Genomic DNA, 19,212 nt, shown 5'->3' on the forward strand with positions numbered 1-19,212 from the left:
AAGAGTGTTAACTTTAGATCCCATATATTTGGAGAATGTTCAATCTTATGAAGTATTTGATAAAAGTGGGTTTGGAGAGGTCATGACTTTAGTTAATGTTAATCCCACTATTTTGGAAGAGTGTCAATTTGCATGCATGTGGATCATGTTGAAGATATGTTATGTGACAGCTATTTTGTTGAATTTGCTTATGATCCTACATGTAATTATTATGAGAGAGGAAAATATGGTTGTAGAAATTTTCATGTTACTAGATTACCTCTCTTCATGTTGAGATTGCTATCATCTCTTTGTTCTTCCTTACATATGCTAGTTTTTGCTTGCCTTGAAAATTTGTTTGCTTATAATGTGCCTATGCATAGGAAGTATGTTAGACTTAGATATGTTTGTCGCGTGCTTCATGATGCTCTCTTTGTGCTTCAATTCTTGTCTTTCATGTGAGCATTATTAAAATTATCAATGCCTAGCTAAAAAGGCTCTAAAGAAAAAGCGCTTGTTGGGAGACAACCCAATATTTTTCCTTGCTATTTTTTTAATAAGTCTTGCATCTACCTTCTGTTTAGATGTGTTTTTATCTTTTAATTAGTGTTTCTGCCAAGTAGAACCTATAGGATAACCTACGATGATAGTTGATTTGATTCTGCTGAAAAATAGAAACTTTGCGCGCACGAATATAATTTTTTTTAAATCACAGGAACGTGCTTTTGCGCTGATTCCTTTTGCTGATGTTCAATAGACAAATTGTACAGGACTTCCCATTTTCGTAGGATTTTTAGAGTTCCAGAAGTTTGCGTTAGTTACAGATTGCTACAGACTGTTCTGTTTTTTACAGATTCTGTTTTTCGTGTGTTGTTTGCTTATTTCAATGCATCTATGGCTAGTAATTCAGTCTATGAACCATAAAGAAGTTGGAGTACAGTAGGTTTAACACCAAAATAAATAAAGAATAAGTTCATTGCAGTATCTTATGTGGTGGTTTTGTTTTCTTTCACTAACGGAGCTTATAAGATTTCCCGTTGAGTTTTGTGTTGTGAAGTTTTCATGTTTTGGGTAAAGCTTTTATGGACTATGGAATAAAGGGTGGTAAGAGCCTAAGCTTGTGGATGCCCATGGCACCCCAAGATATTCAAGAATAGCCAAAAGCCTAAGCTTGGGAATGCCCCAGGAAGGCATCCCCTCTTTCGTCTTCGTTCATTGGTAACTTTACTTGGAGCTATATTTTATTCGCCACATGATATGTGTTTTGCTTGGAGCGTCGTGTATTATATTAGTCTTTGCTTGTTAGTTCACCACAATCATCCTTGATGTACACACCTTTTGGGAGAAGCCTATTTCATTAGAATTTGCTAGAATACTCTATGTGCTTCACTTATATCTTTTGAGCTTGATAGTTTTTGCTCTAGTGCTTCACTTATATCTTTTAGAGCACGGTGGTGTCTTAATTTTGAAGAAATTGCTAGTATCTCATGCTTCACTTATATTATTTTGAGAGTCTTTTAGAACAGCATGGTTTTTGCTATTATCATGAAGTTTGTCCTAGAATGATGAGCATCCAAGTTGGGTATAATAAAAACTATCATAGGAAGTGAATTGGATGCTATGATCAACTTGATACTTGATAATTGTTTTGAGATATGGAGGTAGTGATATTAAAGTTGTGCTAGTTGGGTGATTATGAATTCAAAGAATGCTTGTGTTGAAGTTTGTGATTCCCGTAGCATGCACGTATGGTGAACCGCTTTGTGATGAAGTTGGAGCACAATTTTATTTATTGATTATCTTCCTTATGAGTGGCGGTCGGGGACGAGCGATGGTCTTTTCCTACCAATCTATCCCCCTAGGAGCATGCGTGTAGTGCTTTGGTTTTTGATGACTTCTAAATTTTTGCAATAAGTGCATGAGTTCTTTTGATTAATGTTGAGTCCATGGATTTTACGCACCCTTTCACCCTTCTATCATTGCTAGCCTCTCTTGTGCCGCGCAACTTTCACTGGTACCATACACCCACCATATACCTTCCTCAAAACAGCCACCATACCTACCTATTATGGCATTTCCATAGCCATTCTGAGATATATTACCATGCAACTTTCCACCATTTCGTTCATATGACACGCATTACTTTTGTCATATTGCTTTTTGCATGATCATGTAGTTGACATCGTATTTGTGGCAAGGCCACCTTCATAATTTTCATACAGGTCGATCTTGATTCATTGCATATCCCGGTACACCGCCAGAGGCATTCATGTAGACTCATATCATGTTCTAGCTTTGAGTTGTAAATCCATAAAAGTGTGATGATCTTCATTATTAGAGCATTGTCCTCGTGAGGAAAGGATGATGAAGACTATGATTCCCCCACAAGTCGGGATGAGACTTCGGACTTTACAAAAAGAAAAAAAAGAAAAAGAAGAAAAAAAAGAAAGCCCAAAAAAAGGACAAAGAAAGAAAGAAAAAAAGAAAGAAATAAAAAGAGAAAAAAGAAAGAAATAAAATGAGAGAAAAAGAGAGAAGGGACAATGCTACTATCTCTTTTTCCATACTTGTGCTTCAAAATAGCACCATGATCTTCATGATAGAGAGTCTCATATGTTGTCACTTTCATATACTAGTGGGAATTTTTCATTATAGAACTTGGCTTGTATATTCCAATGATGGGCTTCCTCAAAAGTGCCCTAGGTCTTCGTGAGCAAGCAAGTTGGATGCACACCCACTTAATTTCTTTTGTTGAGCTTTCATACATTTATAGCTCTAGTGCATCCATTGCATGGCAATCCCTACTCACTTACATTGATATCTATTAATGGGCATCTCTATAGCCCGTTGATACGCCTAGTTGATGTGAGACTATCTTCTCCTTTTTGTCTTCTCCACAACCACCATTCTATTCCACATATAGTGTTATGTCCATGGCTCACGCTCATGTATTGCGTGAAAGTTGAAAGGGTTTGAGATTATTAAAGTATGAAACAATTGTTTGGCTTGTCATCGGGGTTGTGCATGATTAAATACTTTGTGTGATGAAGATAGAGCAACACCCAGACTATATGATTTTGTAGGAATAACTTTCTTTAGCCATGTTATTTTGAGAAGACATGATTACTTTGATTAGTATGCTTGAAGTATTACTATTTCTTATGTCAATATGAACTTTTATTTGTATTCATTTGGATCTGAACATTCATGCCACAATTAAGAAAATTACATTATGAATAATGCTAGGTAGCATTCCACGTCAAAAATTCTCTTTTTATCATTTACCTACTCGAGGACGAGCAGGAATTAAGCTTGGGGATGCTTGATACGTCTCCAACGTATCTATATTTTTTGATTGTTCCATGCTATTATATTACCCCTTTTGGATGTTTATGGGCTTTATTTTACATATTTATATCATTTTTGGGACTAACCTACTAACCGGAGGCCCAACCCATATTGCTGTTTTTTTTCCCTATTTCAGTATTTCGAAGAAAAGGAATATCAAACGGAGTCCAAACGGAATGAAACCTTCGGGAGCGTTATTTTTAGAGCAAATCTGATCCGGAGAGCTTGGAGTGCAAGTCAAGAACCTCCCGAGGTCCCCACGAGATAGGCCCCCCCTGTAGGGCGCACCCCCTGTCTCGTGGGCCCCTCGGGCGTCCATCGATGTATTTCTTCCTCCTATATATACCTACGGACCCCGAAAACATCCAGGAGCACCACGAAACACAATTTCTACCGCCGTAACCTTCTGTATCCGCGAGATCCCATCTTGGAGCCTTCGTCGGCACTCTGCCGGAGGGAGAATCGACCATGGAGGGCTTCTACATCAACATCCTTGCCCCTTCGATGAGTTGTGAGTAGTTTACCACAGACCTACGGGTCCATAGTTATTAGCTAGATGGCTTCTTCTCTCTTTTTGGATCTCAATATAATGTTCTCCCCCTCTCTTGTGGAGATCTATTCGATGTAATCTCTTTTTGCGGTGTGTTTGTCGAGATCCGATGAATTGTGGGTTTATGATCAAGTTTATCTATGAATAATATTTGAATCTTCTCTGAATTCTTTTATGTATGATTGAGTTATCTTTGCAAGTCTCTTCGAATTATCAGTTTGGTTTGGCCTACTAGATTGATCTTTCTTGTCATGGGAGAAGTGCTTAGCTTTGGGTTCAATCTTGCGGTGTTCTTACCCAGTGACAGAAAGGGTTGCAAGACACATATTGTATTGTTGCCATCGAGGATAACAAGATTGGGTTTATATCATATTGCATGAGTTTATCCCTCTACATCATGTCATCTTGCTTAATGCGTTACTCTGTTCTTATGAACTTAATACTCTAGATGCATGCTGGATAGCGATCGATGTGTGGAGTAATAGTAGTAGATGAAGGCAGGAGTCGGTCTACTTGCTATGGACGTGATGCCTATATACATGATCATGCCTAGATAATCTCATAACTATGCGCTTTTCTATCAATTGCTCGACAATAATTTGTTCACCCACCGTAATACTTATACTATCTCGAGAGAAGCCTCTAGTGAAACCTATGGCCCCCGGGTCTATCTCTTATCATATTTGCTTTCAATCTATCTTTATTTGCATCATTACTTTTTTGCATCTATATTATAAAATACCAAAAATATATTTATCTTTTCATACTATTTTTATTAGATCTCACTTTCGCAAGAGGCCGTGAAGGGATTGACAACCCCTTTATCGCGTTGGTTGCGAGTTCTCAGTTTGTTTGTGTAGGTGCGTGGGACTTTTGAGGAGCCTCCTACTAGATTGATACCTTGGTTCTCAAAACCGAGGAAAATACTTACGCTACACTTTGCTGCATCACCCTCTCCTCTTCGAGAAAAACCAATGTAAGCTCAAGATGTAGCAGGGGGTGAGGTGTGGAATGGTTCGCGGGGCAGCGGGGGAGAGAAGCGCCTGAAGGTAAGGGCTGCTCTCCACCAGCGTAGCAGTGAAGGAGGCAGGTGAGGGGGGGTCGCGAGGAGTGGATGGGGCGTTCGCGCCCGCGCGGGGTGCATCTATGGTCTCCTCGCCCGCGCCGCACGTGGTGTCACCCCGACGAGCGACAGGATGGATGGGGATAGGGCAGTCAAGGTGGGTGTCAGCGACCTCAGGGTCCAATCCCTGCCAATCGCAACTAGGGGCAGGGTGCAGCGGCGTGGGCAAGGGGGGTGGAGGCCTCTGCGGTGCCACGGGACGTGACAACGGATGGGCAATAGTTTATGACGAGGGCGCCGGATGGCAGCAGACGCAGTTACACCGGGTTGGTGCAAGAGGCGCCGCACGCGAGCCGCGCATTTATGCGAAGACGCCACGTCAGCTTCAACCTCGCGGAGGGAGCCATGGACGCACAGGTTGATGGCGACGAGGAGCCCCGGTGAGACAGCCACCACGAACCGCGCCACCGCAACGCTCGCCACTCGAACCGAGAACACGCGCGACGTAACCTGAACCGCACGCAGCCGCTCCGGGGGGGCATAGAAGAAGTACGACAGGAGGAAGGACACGCCATCGCAAGAGAAGCAATCGGCGACGAACGGCACGACGACCCAAACGGTGCCGGGGTCGGTAAGAGCAGGGAACTCCGAGGGGTCGAAGGCGACTCCAGAAAGGAAAGAAGCAACGACACAGGCGCGGAAGGCGATACCTGAACGAGGGACAAGGTCAACGGTGGTGGCGCGGGGCGGCAGGACAGGGCGCCCGTCAGCAGCAGAGCGGTCCGGGCTGCGGACAAGGAGCGGAGCCGGCGGCCTCTCCGGCGCTCCATCGGCGCCGGCTAGGCCCAAGTCGAGAGCAGGAGGTGGCGTGGGTGGTGTGGCGGCGGGATCGGCGCCGCCCGGCGAGTCGCCAGGCGAGTCGCGGGAGCCCATCAGTCGCCACGGGCACTTTTCTCAAATGTTAACCGGGGTGAGCTCCAAAAATCCGCACAACGTCAAATATGGAGGCTCGGGGCTAGGTTTGAAGCGCCCTCTAAAAATTATGTTGATCCGGGGTGGGATGACGACTCTACTAAAATAGTATTTTTGATCGAAATCATTTCAATTGCGGTTATTACCACAATCAAACAATTATAACGACTCTGCTAAAGTTCTTCTAACACAGCGCTCGCGTCTTTTTTCTCCATCGCTGGTAGGTGGGCTGTCCCTTCCTCACAGTTGTGACAGGAGACAACATTTATTTGGAGAAACACGCATCATTCACACATCACGCTCAGTCCATTACAGACAACAGTACACACACATGGGCACACGGTATACAGTATACACACGAGTGCCTATCACTACAGCACACCATGTTGACCGAGGGACGACTCTGACCATTTATAATCCCGTGGAGTCTCATACGAATCCAAGACTACATCGCCAGACAACCTTCTCTACGCGAATAGTTCCTTCCCTATATAAAACAAAGATATTGAGAATAGCCGACAGAGAAGCTGGACACGATCACACGAGGATGGAGCGTTCTTCTTCCTCGCTCGCCCGCAGCAGCGTCGCCCTCCTGCTGCTGCTGGCTCTCCTACTCTGTTCTTTGGCGTGCTCGGCCGCGGTCCAAGGTATGCGTTTCGCTCAAACAACTGATCACTTCTTTCTGCGTATGCTTGGCCGGATTGATGAATCGACGTGTGCATGCACGCAGTTTCTCTGGACGGAAGCCGCGAGGGGCAACGTCCTCCAGCACCCTGGGCCTCAGGCGCAAGGTCGAAGTACTGCCCAGGCTGCAGCGACGACGGCGTCCCTCCGCCGCCGGCTGCAAGTACGTCGGCACTTGCGCCTCACCGCAAGACCCTGGGGATTGCTGCGATGATCCCTTCCACAGTTCCACGCGTGCCACCGACACCGATGCTAGATGATCTGTTCTTTTGATGATGATGATCAGACGGCTTAAAAGTCAAAGCAGAGAAATCTAAGCTAGCCTTTACCACCCAGACAATGTTGCATGTTGGCTCTCCAAACTAATTGTAAGCGGAAGTTTTGCCTTTGGCCGACACCATCTTGTGGTATTAGAGCAACTCTAGCAGCAAGAGCCTTCATATTCTCTAGGTCGTCAAAATAATCACTAATATGATGTTTTTGAGTGAAAATAACACGATAAGAGATTCGCCATCCAGCCTCATATCATCATAATTTATGGAGGGTGCTCCATATCGAGCCCACATGTCTTCATATTTGGAGGCTGGGGGTTGGTTTGAAGCGCGCTCCATCCATCAATCGTCCACATGTGAGGAACGTATCATCTTCCTCCTCAACCTTCGACGTGGACCATCTTTTGTCCCTACTAATGGTGCAGTGACCATGGCATCAGGAAACGTGCCAATTAATGGTTGACACCGTGTGCCAACTACTCGTGGCCACTCCCGCCACATTTCTTGGTGCCCACCATGTTTATATGTTACCTACCATTTGTGAATATAAAATGGTCATCGCCATGGTTGAAAAGCTCACAGCCTGCACTGCCAACACAGTTGCCCATAGCCCCTTTCTCCTTTATGACATCATGTTGCTTCCCCTGTGAACAGATTTTGGCTAGATTGGGTGCCGCTCGAGGAGGGGGGATCGACTTTATGTCCTAGAGGCCGCGTGGGAGGATCCTTCCCTTGATGAGTGCCCTGATTAGAATCCCATAACACATGATATCCAGCACTAGAATGTGCAGATCCCGTATGAGTAGGAGAGGGCTCGCCCAAGAAACTCATATCGGGCACCACATGCTTTCCATCGCATCTCTGTTAAGGAGGTGTGGGATTAGCGCCACGCCGCCCACACCTCGATCGTTCGGCTCGACAAAATCTTCAAGCGTAGCAACGCCAAGAAGGCGCTGCAGATGGAGAGTGACCGCACCATTTGGCTCTATTACAAGGCATAACATGCGGACTTGGCGGCGAAGAGGTAGCACATCAAATGGCACACATTCGACATGAACATGGTGACATTCACTGAGACGAATCACACCCTATGCGGTGTCCCTCCCTCTTGAAAAGTCTGTTTCCGGACCTCGACGGCGAGGGGTAGGAACGGGACGAAGACGAGGTCGTCGGGCCGTCACACTTCCACACATAGATGGTGAGGCGACTCATCATATGCATGTGCCCCGTGCGTTGCATTCACCTTCATCTTGGGGAGAAGCAAGTGCTTCTCCAAATAGATAAAAATCCACTAGTTTAGTAAAAAATGTCACTAAGTGACTTTTTCACCCCTATGTAATCATTCAAATAGTGTATATATCACTCAAATTGAGTGTCCGTATTTTCGAGTTGTGGTAAAAAAAAGAATAAAAAAAACTATGGAGGTCGCATTATGGCGACTGTGCGTTTGCGCACGGCCGCCATGGCCCCCATATCCATATGAAACACTCTCCATATACAATTTGGGGACTATCGATATAGTAACTATGCTAGACTTATACACACCTGAACATTTCACTAAACTGTGGTTAAGCATGATGAAGATAGGTTTATAAACGAAGACGCCGATGATGATGTTGATTTTTTTTTCGAAAAGGGGGTTTACCCCAGCCTCTGCATCAGAAAGATGCATACGTCTCATATTATTAAAAAGAAAATCCAGTAACAAAGTCTCCAAGTATGTTGGTGCGAGAAAAAAGTAAAAGCTCGAAAGAGCTGAAATCCTAAGCCACAACCGGCTGGCAAACACAATAGGAGCACTACATGCCTATCATATTACATGACCGCCATCCAAACCGGTTGAAAATATCCCGCGCTACCATCTCTCATCGGGTAGACGCAGTAGCCAAACGCTCCCTGGCCTCCGTCGGGGTGAGTAGCGACCACATACGGATAAATGCCGTGGCCCTGAAGATAACCTGCAAAAAGTGAATGTTTGTTGATCTGTTAAAAACTAAATCATTTCTGCAGTTCCATACTGCCCAAAGTAAAGCACAAACGCCAACACGAATGTGTCTTGCAGTATCGGAATCAACCCCATCAAGCCATGGTCCAAATAACATGTTGATAGAGGTGGGCTGATTAATATTAAACGCAATATGAATCGACCGCCACAGAATCTTAGCCAATGGACACTCGAGGAAGAGGTGTTTGATGTTCTCGGTATTATCGCAGAAGCTACACCTAGATGAGCCCACCCAGTTACGTTTTGCCAGGTTATCCTTAGTCAAAATGACCTGTTCATGCATGGGAAGAGGCCTAGGAGTCATATTTCCAGGGTTAAGCATGGGGTGGCCCGACAGGAGGAAGAGATCAAAGGAGATGCTCATAAGACAAGGAGAGGTGGAGATGAAGAAAGACAAGATTGTTGAGTTGATCCAGTAGAGGCGGCAGGAAAAAGGAATGCCCCAGGCAGCCTTTGGGCATTGTAGCACTGTAGCTACAGTGCTACTACAGTACCCAAAGGAAATGCATCTCACGTCCCAGGCAGTGGCTCGGGTGTTGATCAATACAAAGAAGTAGTTGGAGGCTCAAGCGATGCAAAGATGGACTGAGCTGAGAGGAGGCAACAAGAGAAGTTGGCATGGTGGGAACAAATTAGGCCAACTTCACTGCGCGACCCCATCCTGTCCACGTGCGTCCGTTTGAGGTAAAACGGACGAACCAGACGGCCCAGCGCGCGGGAGCAAATGGACTTTTGTCTGTTTTGTGTCCGCTTTTGACCCATCCCCGGCCCAAGTTTGCGCCGATGGGTTGAAACGGACAGCGCGCGGACGGGCGAGACGCGCGCGTTTGTCCACCCCTAGCCCGCCTGTCGGTGGCACAAAGCAACCCTCCCCCCCTGCGCCCCTTTTGGCGCCATTTCCCCCAAACCCTCCCACGTCCTGCCGCCCCCTCCCTCCCCCGTCCATGGCCGACGCCTAGCCGAATTCCGGCGGCCTGGCCGTCAACCCGCCCGGAATGGGCAAGAAGAAGAAGGCCAAGGCACCAAGGAAGTCGCGGTCAGAGTGCACGCCGAAGGAGATCGTCGAGTTGGACGCGGAATCGGCGAAGAGGAGGAACCGGAGGGCGATCGTCAAGGACAATGCCGCCGCAGCCAAGTTCGCCGCCAAGCGTGATGTGATGGAGGCCGCGCGGCGCAAGGCCGAGGTCGAGGAGAAGGAGGTCATCGTCAACAAAGCGCACGCCCTCCTCATGCTTGGCATTTGTCGTCCGGCGGGTTTCTCTATAGCGGCCGTCGGCCCGGCGAGCACAGGCTCGTCGGTCGTCCGGCCTCCGCACTGCCAGTCGCCGACGTCGCAGACCACGCCTATGTCGCCCGACTTTCCCCCGCCAAGGCACGACGGCCAGACCCGTTTCTTGGGGTCGCTGGATGTGGGCGTGATCGCGTCGTCCATCCCGCGCCCCTCGACCGTCATCGACCTCAACATCACACTTGGGTCCAGCGGTGGCGGTCGTCCGTCCGTTGAGATGCAAAGAAAGCAAGCACGGCCGCCGTTTACGGGCATGATGCCGTCCCTCTGCGTCTTGTTCGACGGAATGCCAACACCAACGCCACCGGTTGACGACCCCTACTACAACCAGTGCATGGAGGATGTGATCTACGACGGTGGGCATGTCCCTGCCTACGATCCCGAGGAGACCAAAAGTCAGGATGGCCGCGCCCAGTTCGTTGCTGATGAAGAGGTTGACGACCGTGCTGACTATGACCATGGTGACTCGTGGCATGAAGATGATGACATCTATTGCGAAGGTGATGGTGATGAAGATGAAGGCAATGACATTGATATTAGTGGCGAGCCATTGTTCATCCTAGTCCTAGTCCTTTCCTTGCTACGGCCTGTGAGTGGTATCGGTGTTGGGGACATGGTATGCTCTCCTCATCCTAGTCCTTTCCTTACTACGGCCATGAGACTCCGGCCTTGTATATGTTTGCATGTTCAATTCTTGTTGATCATGTGGTGTAGGCATTTCAATTTTTGGAAGCATTCAAGGCCCGGCACAATGACAATCCATTCACTCTTACGCATTGTTGGACGATCATCAACAATCGCCCTAAGTTTAATGATCAATACCATGAACTTCAAAGGAAGAGAGGCAAGAAGACGGCCAAGTTCACCGGAGGTGGAGATGACGAGGCGTTGAAGAGGCCGAGGGGCAAGACCAACTCCAAGGTGGACGACATACGTGATGCTTCATCCATGACCTTGCATGAGACTTTGCATGGCATGATGTCTCGAAAGGACGTGAGGGACGAGAAGAAGCGGCAAAGCAAGGACGAGCAAATGAAGCAATACCTAGAGCTATAAAGGAAGAAGCTTGAGATGGAGGAGGCGGCCAAGAAGAGGAAGATCGACATGGAAGAGGCGGCCCGGCAAAGGCAGCTCGACATCGAGGCCGCCAATGTCAAGGCCGGGCAGAGGCAGCTCGTAGGGCTGGAATTCGAGCCGAGTCGAGCCAGCGCGGCTCGACTCGCTAGAGCTCGTTTCGTTAACGAGCTAACTCGACTCGACTCGTTACTATAACGAGCTCAAACCCAAGATTGGCTCAACTCGTATAACTCGCGAGCTGGCTCGTTTAGCTTGTTAAGCTCGTTAAATATATAAACATAAAGCCCTCAAATATAATAAAAATAATCATGTATATATTAAACATATATATCACTAAACAATTGTAATTTCCTTGTAACGCATGAGTCTTCTAGGAGGCTAGGCCTTCAATGGCTAGGCCTTGGGTTGTGCGCTTGGGACCTAGGCTGTTTAGTGGCGGATCTTTCTTTATATTGGGATTGGCTGATCTATTGTATCGAGTCTAACGAGTTACACGAGTACTCATGAGATTGGCTCGTTTAACTTGGTATGTAAACGATCTTAAACTAAAGCTCGGCTCGACTGTTATTCTTTGAGTTCGAGTCGATTCAAGCCGAGTCACGAGCTACTTGTTTAACTCGCGAGCTTTGAGTTTTTTTTCCAGCCCTAGCAGCTCGACGTCGAGGCCACCAATGCCGCAACCAAAGCGAAGGAGGTGACCCTTGCGATCATGAGCATGGACTTGACCAAGATGAGCGAGAAGACGAGGAGCTGGTTCGAGGCCAGGCAGAAGGAGATGTTCGACGAGGATGGCATGAACTAGGTCGTCCGATCGGCCGTGGCCGTTCTTTTTGGAGGCTGACATGGGTGCCGCCCGCTGCGCCGCTGCTGTGTGCCGGCGAGAAACAGATTCATTTTGGAGGCTGGCTGTGTTGCCGGCCGCTGGCTTTGTTGCCGGCGTGAACTAGGGCCGCTGGTATTTGAAACGTTGTTCTCTTTGAAGGCGGACAAGATGGGGCCAAAGGATGCGGCCGCGCGCTGGGCGCACGGCCACCGCATTCCAGGACAGGCCTGGACACAACCCCATCGCCTTACCCAAACGGACAGAATCCGGGCAAAACAGACGTCCGTTTGGGGTCGCGCGGTGAAGTTGGCCTTAAGGAAAACTAAAAGGCGCAAGGAATAGATGGAGGCGTGTAGGCTGTAACTTGAGGGGAATCGATTAATGCAAGAGAATGTGGCCGAGGAGAAGCAGTTCATGATGTTAGAGGCAAATGCCATGGGTGGTTCGGCAAGAACATTTTGGGAGATGAGGCGATCAGAGATCATGGCTTCTAGCTAGAATGCCACGGTGCGGGCACACGGGAGGAGGCATTGGTGCCCGCGACACTGATTTTTCATGTAGGTTAACTTGTGCATCATGATTGTTTTGTTGAACTTCGGTCCTGCATGATGCTTTACTTCTGTTGATGCTTTTGGAGCATATATTACGTTTGACATGTTGAAGCGTGTAATGTTGAAGTGCGTTTTGTTTTCTTTTGCGAGGGGAAGTGCGGAAAGTTTAACTTTTATCTATGTGGAATTGAGGATCGACTAGACTGTATATATGTACAAATATAGGAGAAATAGGAGTGAATTATAGAGGTCATAGAGTGCACTCTAAAGCGTTTTGGAGGCTGCCGTTTTGTTTTTTGTTTGCTGATTCTTACGACAACATCGTAGACTTGTCCTTCCCGTGACGGCCACCACTGACCGAAGCCTGTGGTGTCTGGCGACAACATTCTAATCCTCTCCCAGCATGAACAATCCATCCATTCTTCCAATCCAGTGGTCTGACAAATAAAAAAGGGCTACTGAGACATGCTACAAACTGACAACGTAGTGCTTATGCTTACAATGGAATAAGTGAGGGTGTTGTTCTTCCATTCCAGTAACCAGACAAATAGAAGTACTACCAGATAACTTCGAGGTCATATTAACTCACGAACATCTGTATCATTTATTTCCCACTGAGAAAGTGACACATAACGATTTCACTAATTACATTACTGGAAAAAAAATACAATCCTGAATCTATGGCACATCGAAAAATCAATCGTCGGAAATTTAGTGACCGTTAAGCTTTAACCATAAACGTGTTCATGAGTATATCATGTCCAACCACTTGCTTCGAATGGAATTTGCTTAGCTCTCCACATGGTGGGTAGAGAAAACAAAACTATGCTCCTCACACCCAGATATATTTACGATCTGCTCAGGGATCTTACTTGCTCATAAAAGACGAGATCCTATCAGGGTCTTTTTTAATTCCATCAGCACCACATAAGCCACTGCTCACATCGACTCCATTTGGCTTCAGAACAGAAACTGCTTCACAAACATTATCTGCCTGAAGGCATCCGGCCAATAGCCAGCCATTCTTGCTTCTAACAAACGGCATGTGGAATTTCTGCCAGTTGAATCCCTTGCCGCTGTAAAACAAAGAAGGCTATATGTCCTTATACATTTTTTTAGAAGCGATTAGACTTAGTGGCAACTTTGAGAAGCAAAATATGCAAGTAGGTTCATATACTACAAGAAAACTTCCACTAACAATAGAGTATGCAAGATGAAGAACATAAGTAAATGTCGATGTAATATGCATTCTGAAGTCAGTAAAGAGTATTCATATAAAAACGTTACAGGACTAATGATTATTTTGGTATATCAAAAACACTTGAATGGATAACTGGTTTTTATACATATTAATAAGGAACAAGCAGAAAGAAATTCAGGATAAGGGAGCAAGTTTTATGCTCATTGGGGAAGCAATAAGAAGGAAAAACAAACCTTCCCCCCTTAGCAGTGTCCACTAAGAACCAATCAAACACATATTCATGAGGAGGAGCATTCATAAGTTTACCATCATCATCGACAATGAAAGGGCATGAAGCAATGGATGGGATTTATCTTCATGGAGCTGCATATGGGAAGATCCATATAAGCATTGTGCTGCCCCAAAAACAATTCATAAAACGTAAAGAAAACTACGTAGCTAAGTCTAACCTGGACTAGATTAATAAGGTCACATGAATCAGAAACTCTTAATATGGTCTCTTCATCATCATCCACAAAGACACCAACTGATTCAGCCCTATAAGATTGTGCTACCCTAGATATTTCTTTTGCTTCTGATAATGTGACAGAGTGCTTGGAGTTAGGCCAAAGAATCATGCCAATAAGTTTAGCTCCTGCCTACACCATTATTTCTGCCTCTTTAGCTGATGTGTTGCCGCACATTTTGACTACAGACTGGATAGCATCTTCATGACGAGGTGGTGAAGATATAACGGTGTTGGATCCATGACCACTCTTCATCCCCAAGCATGACATTTTACCAAAACCGTACCTTGTATGTGCTAAGAAACAAAGTGTAATCAGTAATCACTAGCATAAATAGTTCCGATAAAAGTAATATGCACAGACAAGATACGAATGCCATTTTGATGTTTTAGCTACTAAAATAATAAATCTACATGAAACAAAAAAAGTAAGACAGGTACTCAAGATGTTTTTCAAGAGCACATGGTATACAGTATTTTAAATCTGGAATGCCTTTCAACCCTACACCACCACTTATTTTAGATATAATGCACACGCAATATTATCTTTGGGCTGGTAAAGTTTCGCTGATACGGTCTACATTTCCATTTGTGTTTTTGATATTTGTATCAGCAAGTCCTTGTGTTTCAAGTGCAAGATATGGTCTACGTCTTTTTGTTTTTGATTTTGAATCAGCAAGTCCTAGTGAGCTACATAATACTATAAAGTTACAGAAAACTATCACTTCTAGCAATTATAACATGCATAAATGATAATCAGGATTGGTTGAGTAAAACAATGCTTTACCATTATTACGGCATTATAGAAATTTGTTGAGGCTGTCTTGCTGAAATTGATGACGACATTACAATGGAAACTGAAGATGGGCTGTGGAAACAGAGAAGTTAAAAAAACGTGTCATAGATTGCTGCAATGTATAAAACCTCAAAAGTAAACAACAAGACGTAATAACCCCTTCCACTCATGTTGTAAGTGATGAACTCTAATTTGCTAAGGTACAGACAACGCAACTCAGACATGTTGGCGGACCTATTATCAAAGAAAGCAGGTTAAGTTCAATCAAGTCGTTCAACACGGAACCTTTTTTTAATAAAATGAACATGTAACTTGTCAAATGCCACTGTTGCAAAGGTGCTCAGATGAACTGAAATGAAGTCATTTTGAAGTGTCCAGTATTGCACAGCCTAACGTTATCAAAGAGTCCAATAATAAATTCCTAATTCCCCACTCTGCCTCAAATTGATCTAGTGCGCTGAAGAAGAAAACCCACTTGAATGAACCACAGACAAACGGGCCATGGGTTATATGAGCGGCACACTGCACAGCAGACAATCAAGTGACTAACTGAACCGAGAGAAAGAGTGATTTGTTGATTTTGCTTGCTCCTGGTAGAAACATATATCTCCAAAAATCTACTAGAACAAGACACACTCCAAGTGACTAAGCCAATGCAGCTAGGGTTCACTACCATGAAAAGAATAGAACAATCCAGTACAAGTAGACCTGGAGTCCTGGATTGTCGTGTGCCGGTGCAAATGGCATTGCCACAGCAGATTGTGTGACAGAAAAATACATAGTGAGTAGAAAACAGCAGAGGTAGGTGCCATGTGCCTTGGGATTGGACTGGTGTTCATTTCAGCACATAATGTGACATTACAAACAAATTCCAGGAAGTACAAGGGTTCAAATTACAACATTACGATATTACAATGGTTCAAATGAAGCTATTACATACTACTGTGCTGCAAGTAGTTTTGTCGGTCTTCCCACATTTGATTGGCGATTCCCTGCCGAAAACTAACCATGTTTGCAAGTCCATTTGGTTGGGCATTTGTCATTGGAGCATGGTTAATATTGGCAACACATTCAGTCTCAGGTATGATAAATTTATCTATCCCATCATTTATAACCCAGTTGTGAACAGTGCAACAAGCTATAACAATATCTACTTGAGTAGGATAGGAGAAAAATGGCTTGGCCTCATCAAGGATTTTGAATCTCCCCTTGAGTGACCCAGATGCACGCTTTACAGTCGTACGAAGAGAAAAATGTCTGTGGTTAAACAATTCCTTCTCATCTTGAACAAGATTGTGCCCCCACTCATTTAAATGGCACCTCACACCACGAAAAGGAGGCAAGAACCCTGGTTTGGCTCCATGTCCAGCACCAACGAGATAGAATTTTCCTAACATATGAGCAACAAGCGGGTTACTTTGCTATACATAAATAGTGGCATTGACAAATGTAGCTACATCAAGTTACCTTGTGGAACACGTAGACCATTTTCACGTTCTAAGGCATCACGTAAAACTTGAGTATCATGTGCTGACCCCTCCCAACCAGCCAACACAAATGTGAACCGAAGATCAAAATCAACAGCCGCCATCACATTTTGAGTGGCATGGGTCTTTCTACCACGACAGCGAGGCTCCATGTCCTCTGTAACAGAGGCTCGTACATGTGTACCATCAATAACTCCAACACAATCCTATTTCATGAAAATAATAATATTAGGACCTAACCAGATTCATGCCTAGAAAATGAGAACAATGTAGCTGTCACTAAATCCCATACCTTAAAGTATGGATCCCACTGGTGATTCCCTTCTATTTTGGTTGGGGTCGCTAACAAGGGTTCCCTAATAAGGTCATGGCGCAGCTCTCCAATGGCACGGATGACTTTTTTGAAATAACGACTAACAACTTCACCGGTTATACGAAAGTTGTCACCAGCTGGCGTATCCCTAATGTTGTGTCCAACGGTGTGCAAGAACGTGCCAACTTGCTGCTCAACAGACATATGAATCGTGTCTTGGAGCAACCTGCGGTCCCTTAAAAGTCGACAGAACCGGAAGAAAGGTCCTCTTCCAAGCCTAAGCATGTTCAAACAAGTTGCATCATCCTTCCATATTTTGTCCTCAAAATACTGTCTTCTCACCCTATCTGTCTCGTCCATCAGTCCATAACTTATGCATTCAGTCCTACTTTTCCTTTTCCCAGACCGGACAACCAAGGCCGACATGGGCAGAAGCGTATATGACACAGCTGCATAAATTAGCTTCCTTTTCTTATTGTCCGTCTAAATGTACTCGAGAATCGAAACAAAAGAAAACAAAACTGCTTCAGGATGACATACACAAAACTGAACTATATTCTTCTCTGAACTTCAGCTAACTGAACATACATGCAGAAACGTACACACAACAATCACCGGTAAATCCTCTAAACATATCGAGCAGCTAGGGTTCATACCAGAGGGGGAAATCACCGAAGGGAGAGCTGCTGCCCGCCCTGGTCGTCGGCTTGCCGTCGGTGTCCTGGTTGCCTCCTTCGCGCTGCAGGTCAGAGAAAAATCGGAGCAAGAGGAATCAGTTCAGAGAGACATCCGGTGAGAGAGAAAACGGATCTGAGAGGAATCGGAGCTACATTCAGCTGCTCGCTGTGCACCACCACCGTCGACCCAAGGAAAGGGTGGGTGGGGGGGGGGGGGTCACCCTCGCCGCTCGCCATTCCCCCGCCGGCCGAGAGAGCAGAACAGAGGAAGGGAGGGAGGGAGGAAGAGAGAGAGGAGAGGGAGCAGAACATACATCACCCGCGCCGCCGGCCGATGCGGAATCGCCGTCGCCGCCGCCTTTGTGGTGTGGTGCGTGAGCGAGGAGTGAGGTGAGATACTGAGATGGGTCAGGTGCGTCAGGCTTCGAGAGTTTTTTTTCCTTTCATTCCCTGGGTGAAGCGGGAGTCAGGGTCATCGAGCGCGGGAGGCGTCCCGCTACCTTTTCGCGTAAAGATAGCGCCAAGCTCGTGCGAATATTTCGAAAATTGGAGATTATTCTACGGGTACAATCATGAGAATATTTTACAAATTACTGTGCAACCCCATGCGGCATTGCGGGTTACAATGTTTAACAATGTGACTAGCCCAAGATAGAAAAAAAATATTACTCCTACCTATTTTCTAGCCAGAATCAGATCACACTAGAGGAGAGCATGGACCAAACTAGACACATCTAACTCAAACGGAGTAAGGGTCAATGCTTTGTTGGGGTCGGGACGGGCGACCGCTAACACTAGCCGCCGTCAGGGTGTGGCGCTCGCATCAGCGGGGAGGTCCTAATCCGGGGACAGCCTGTTGTGGAGGTGCTGGAGGGTTGTTGTGAGACGGCGAAGAAGATGTGCGCTCGAGCGACGGCCTCCGTAAGGCGGCGCTCGATGGTGGCGCTGTGAAGCTGGCGGCGGACAGAGCAACCAGCGCACCGAACCTTAACGGTTGTCCGGTCGGGCTAGGTCACTCAAGAAGAGGGCGTCGGCTCATGGTTACAAACTGGGGCGGGCTCGACATCAGACCCAGATCAGTCGTACAACCACATGGATGATTTGTTTCATGTTTTCTTTAGGTAGTCTTTGTGTTTCGTCTGGGGCGACGAGGCAGTGGCGTTGCCCTAGTGTTGGAATAATGTTCACCCCGCCCTATCCATGTTTCGTTGTGTGCTTGTGTCGGCGGATACGTAGAATCGTGTCTCCGGCTGGTCTTCCGGTTTTGGTCGTATTTGGTTTCCGGTGGACCCGTCTGCATTCAGGCGACTTTCGTGGATTTTGAAGCTTCTACAGACTCTTGTTGGCGTTTTTTCTCTTCGAAGCGGTGATTTGCTTCACAGATCATTGTCGTCGGCATCTCCTGTTTTACATCGACGGTTTCACAATCACTGCTTCTACAAGCTAACTAATGAGAAATTCACTGTTAATGGATAATTTGACAGATTGATAATTCTGAGAGAAGATAGATTTCCTATGGTAAGCTCCCTAGACAACATATTGTCATTAAGATGTCACTCTTGATTTTGCTAAAAAAATGTTACACTTGAAGATTTTTCATATTGCAAATCCCCGAAGAATA

The 19,212-nt window shown here is 45.9% G+C and overlaps 2 protein-coding genes across 2 annotated transcripts; one reads left to right on the forward strand and one right to left on the reverse strand.

Moving 5' to 3' along the window:
• The first annotated feature begins 6,329 nt into the window (after positions 1-6,329).
• On the forward strand, positions 6,330-6,991 carry LOC123161588 (uncharacterized). Its single transcript, XM_044579391.1, has 2 exons — positions 6,330-6,559; positions 6,643-6,991. The coding sequence occupies exons 1-2, from the start codon at positions 6,460-6,462 to the stop codon at positions 6,867-6,869; spliced, it is 327 nt and encodes a 108-aa protein (XP_044435326.1). The 5' UTR covers positions 6,330-6,459; the 3' UTR covers positions 6,870-6,991.
• Positions 6,992-13,088: 6,097 nt separating this feature from the next.
• Positions 13,089-18,053, reverse strand: LOC123160934 (protein ALP1-like). Its single transcript, XM_044578787.1, has 8 exons — positions 17,906-18,053; positions 17,571-17,653; positions 16,894-17,363; positions 16,582-16,807; positions 15,106-16,504; positions 14,263-14,615; positions 14,047-14,176; positions 13,089-13,688 (listed from the first exon to the last, which is right to left on the reverse strand). Exons 3-5 carry the CDS (start codon positions 17,338-17,340, stop codon positions 16,047-16,049), a joined length of 1,131 nt encoding a protein of 376 aa, XP_044434722.1. The 5' UTR covers positions 17,341-17,363; positions 17,571-17,653; positions 17,906-18,053; the 3' UTR covers positions 13,089-13,688; positions 14,047-14,176; positions 14,263-14,615; positions 15,106-16,046.
• Between the last annotated feature and the right edge of the window lie 1,159 nt (positions 18,054-19,212).

This window comes from Triticum aestivum, chromosome 7B, assembly GCF_018294505.1.
Source record: "Triticum aestivum cultivar Chinese Spring chromosome 7B, IWGSC CS RefSeq v2.1, whole genome shotgun sequence".
Classification (NCBI taxonomy): domain Eukaryota; kingdom Viridiplantae; phylum Streptophyta; class Magnoliopsida; order Poales; family Poaceae; genus Triticum; species Triticum aestivum.

Coding starts and splice junctions, on each gene's coding strand:
- LOC123161588 (XM_044579391.1), top strand. CDS start 6,460: ATGGAGCGTTCTTCTTCCTCGCTCGCCCGCAGCAGCGTCGCCCTCCTG. Junction 6,560..6,642: donor GTGCTCGGCCGCGGTCCAAG/GTATGCGTTTCG, acceptor GCATGCACGCAG/TTTCTCTGGACGGAAGCCGC.
- LOC123160934 (XM_044578787.1), bottom strand. CDS start 17,340: ATGTCGGCCTTGGTTGTCCGGTCTGGGAAAAGGAAAAGTAGGACTGAA. Junction 16,808..16,893: donor AGTGGGATCCATACTTTAAG/GTATGGGATTTA, acceptor TTCATGAAATAG/GATTGTGTTGGAGTTATTGA. Junction 16,505..16,581: donor TGGTCTACGTGTTCCACAAG/GTAACTTGATGT, acceptor CTCATATGTTAG/GAAAATTCTATCTCGTTGGT.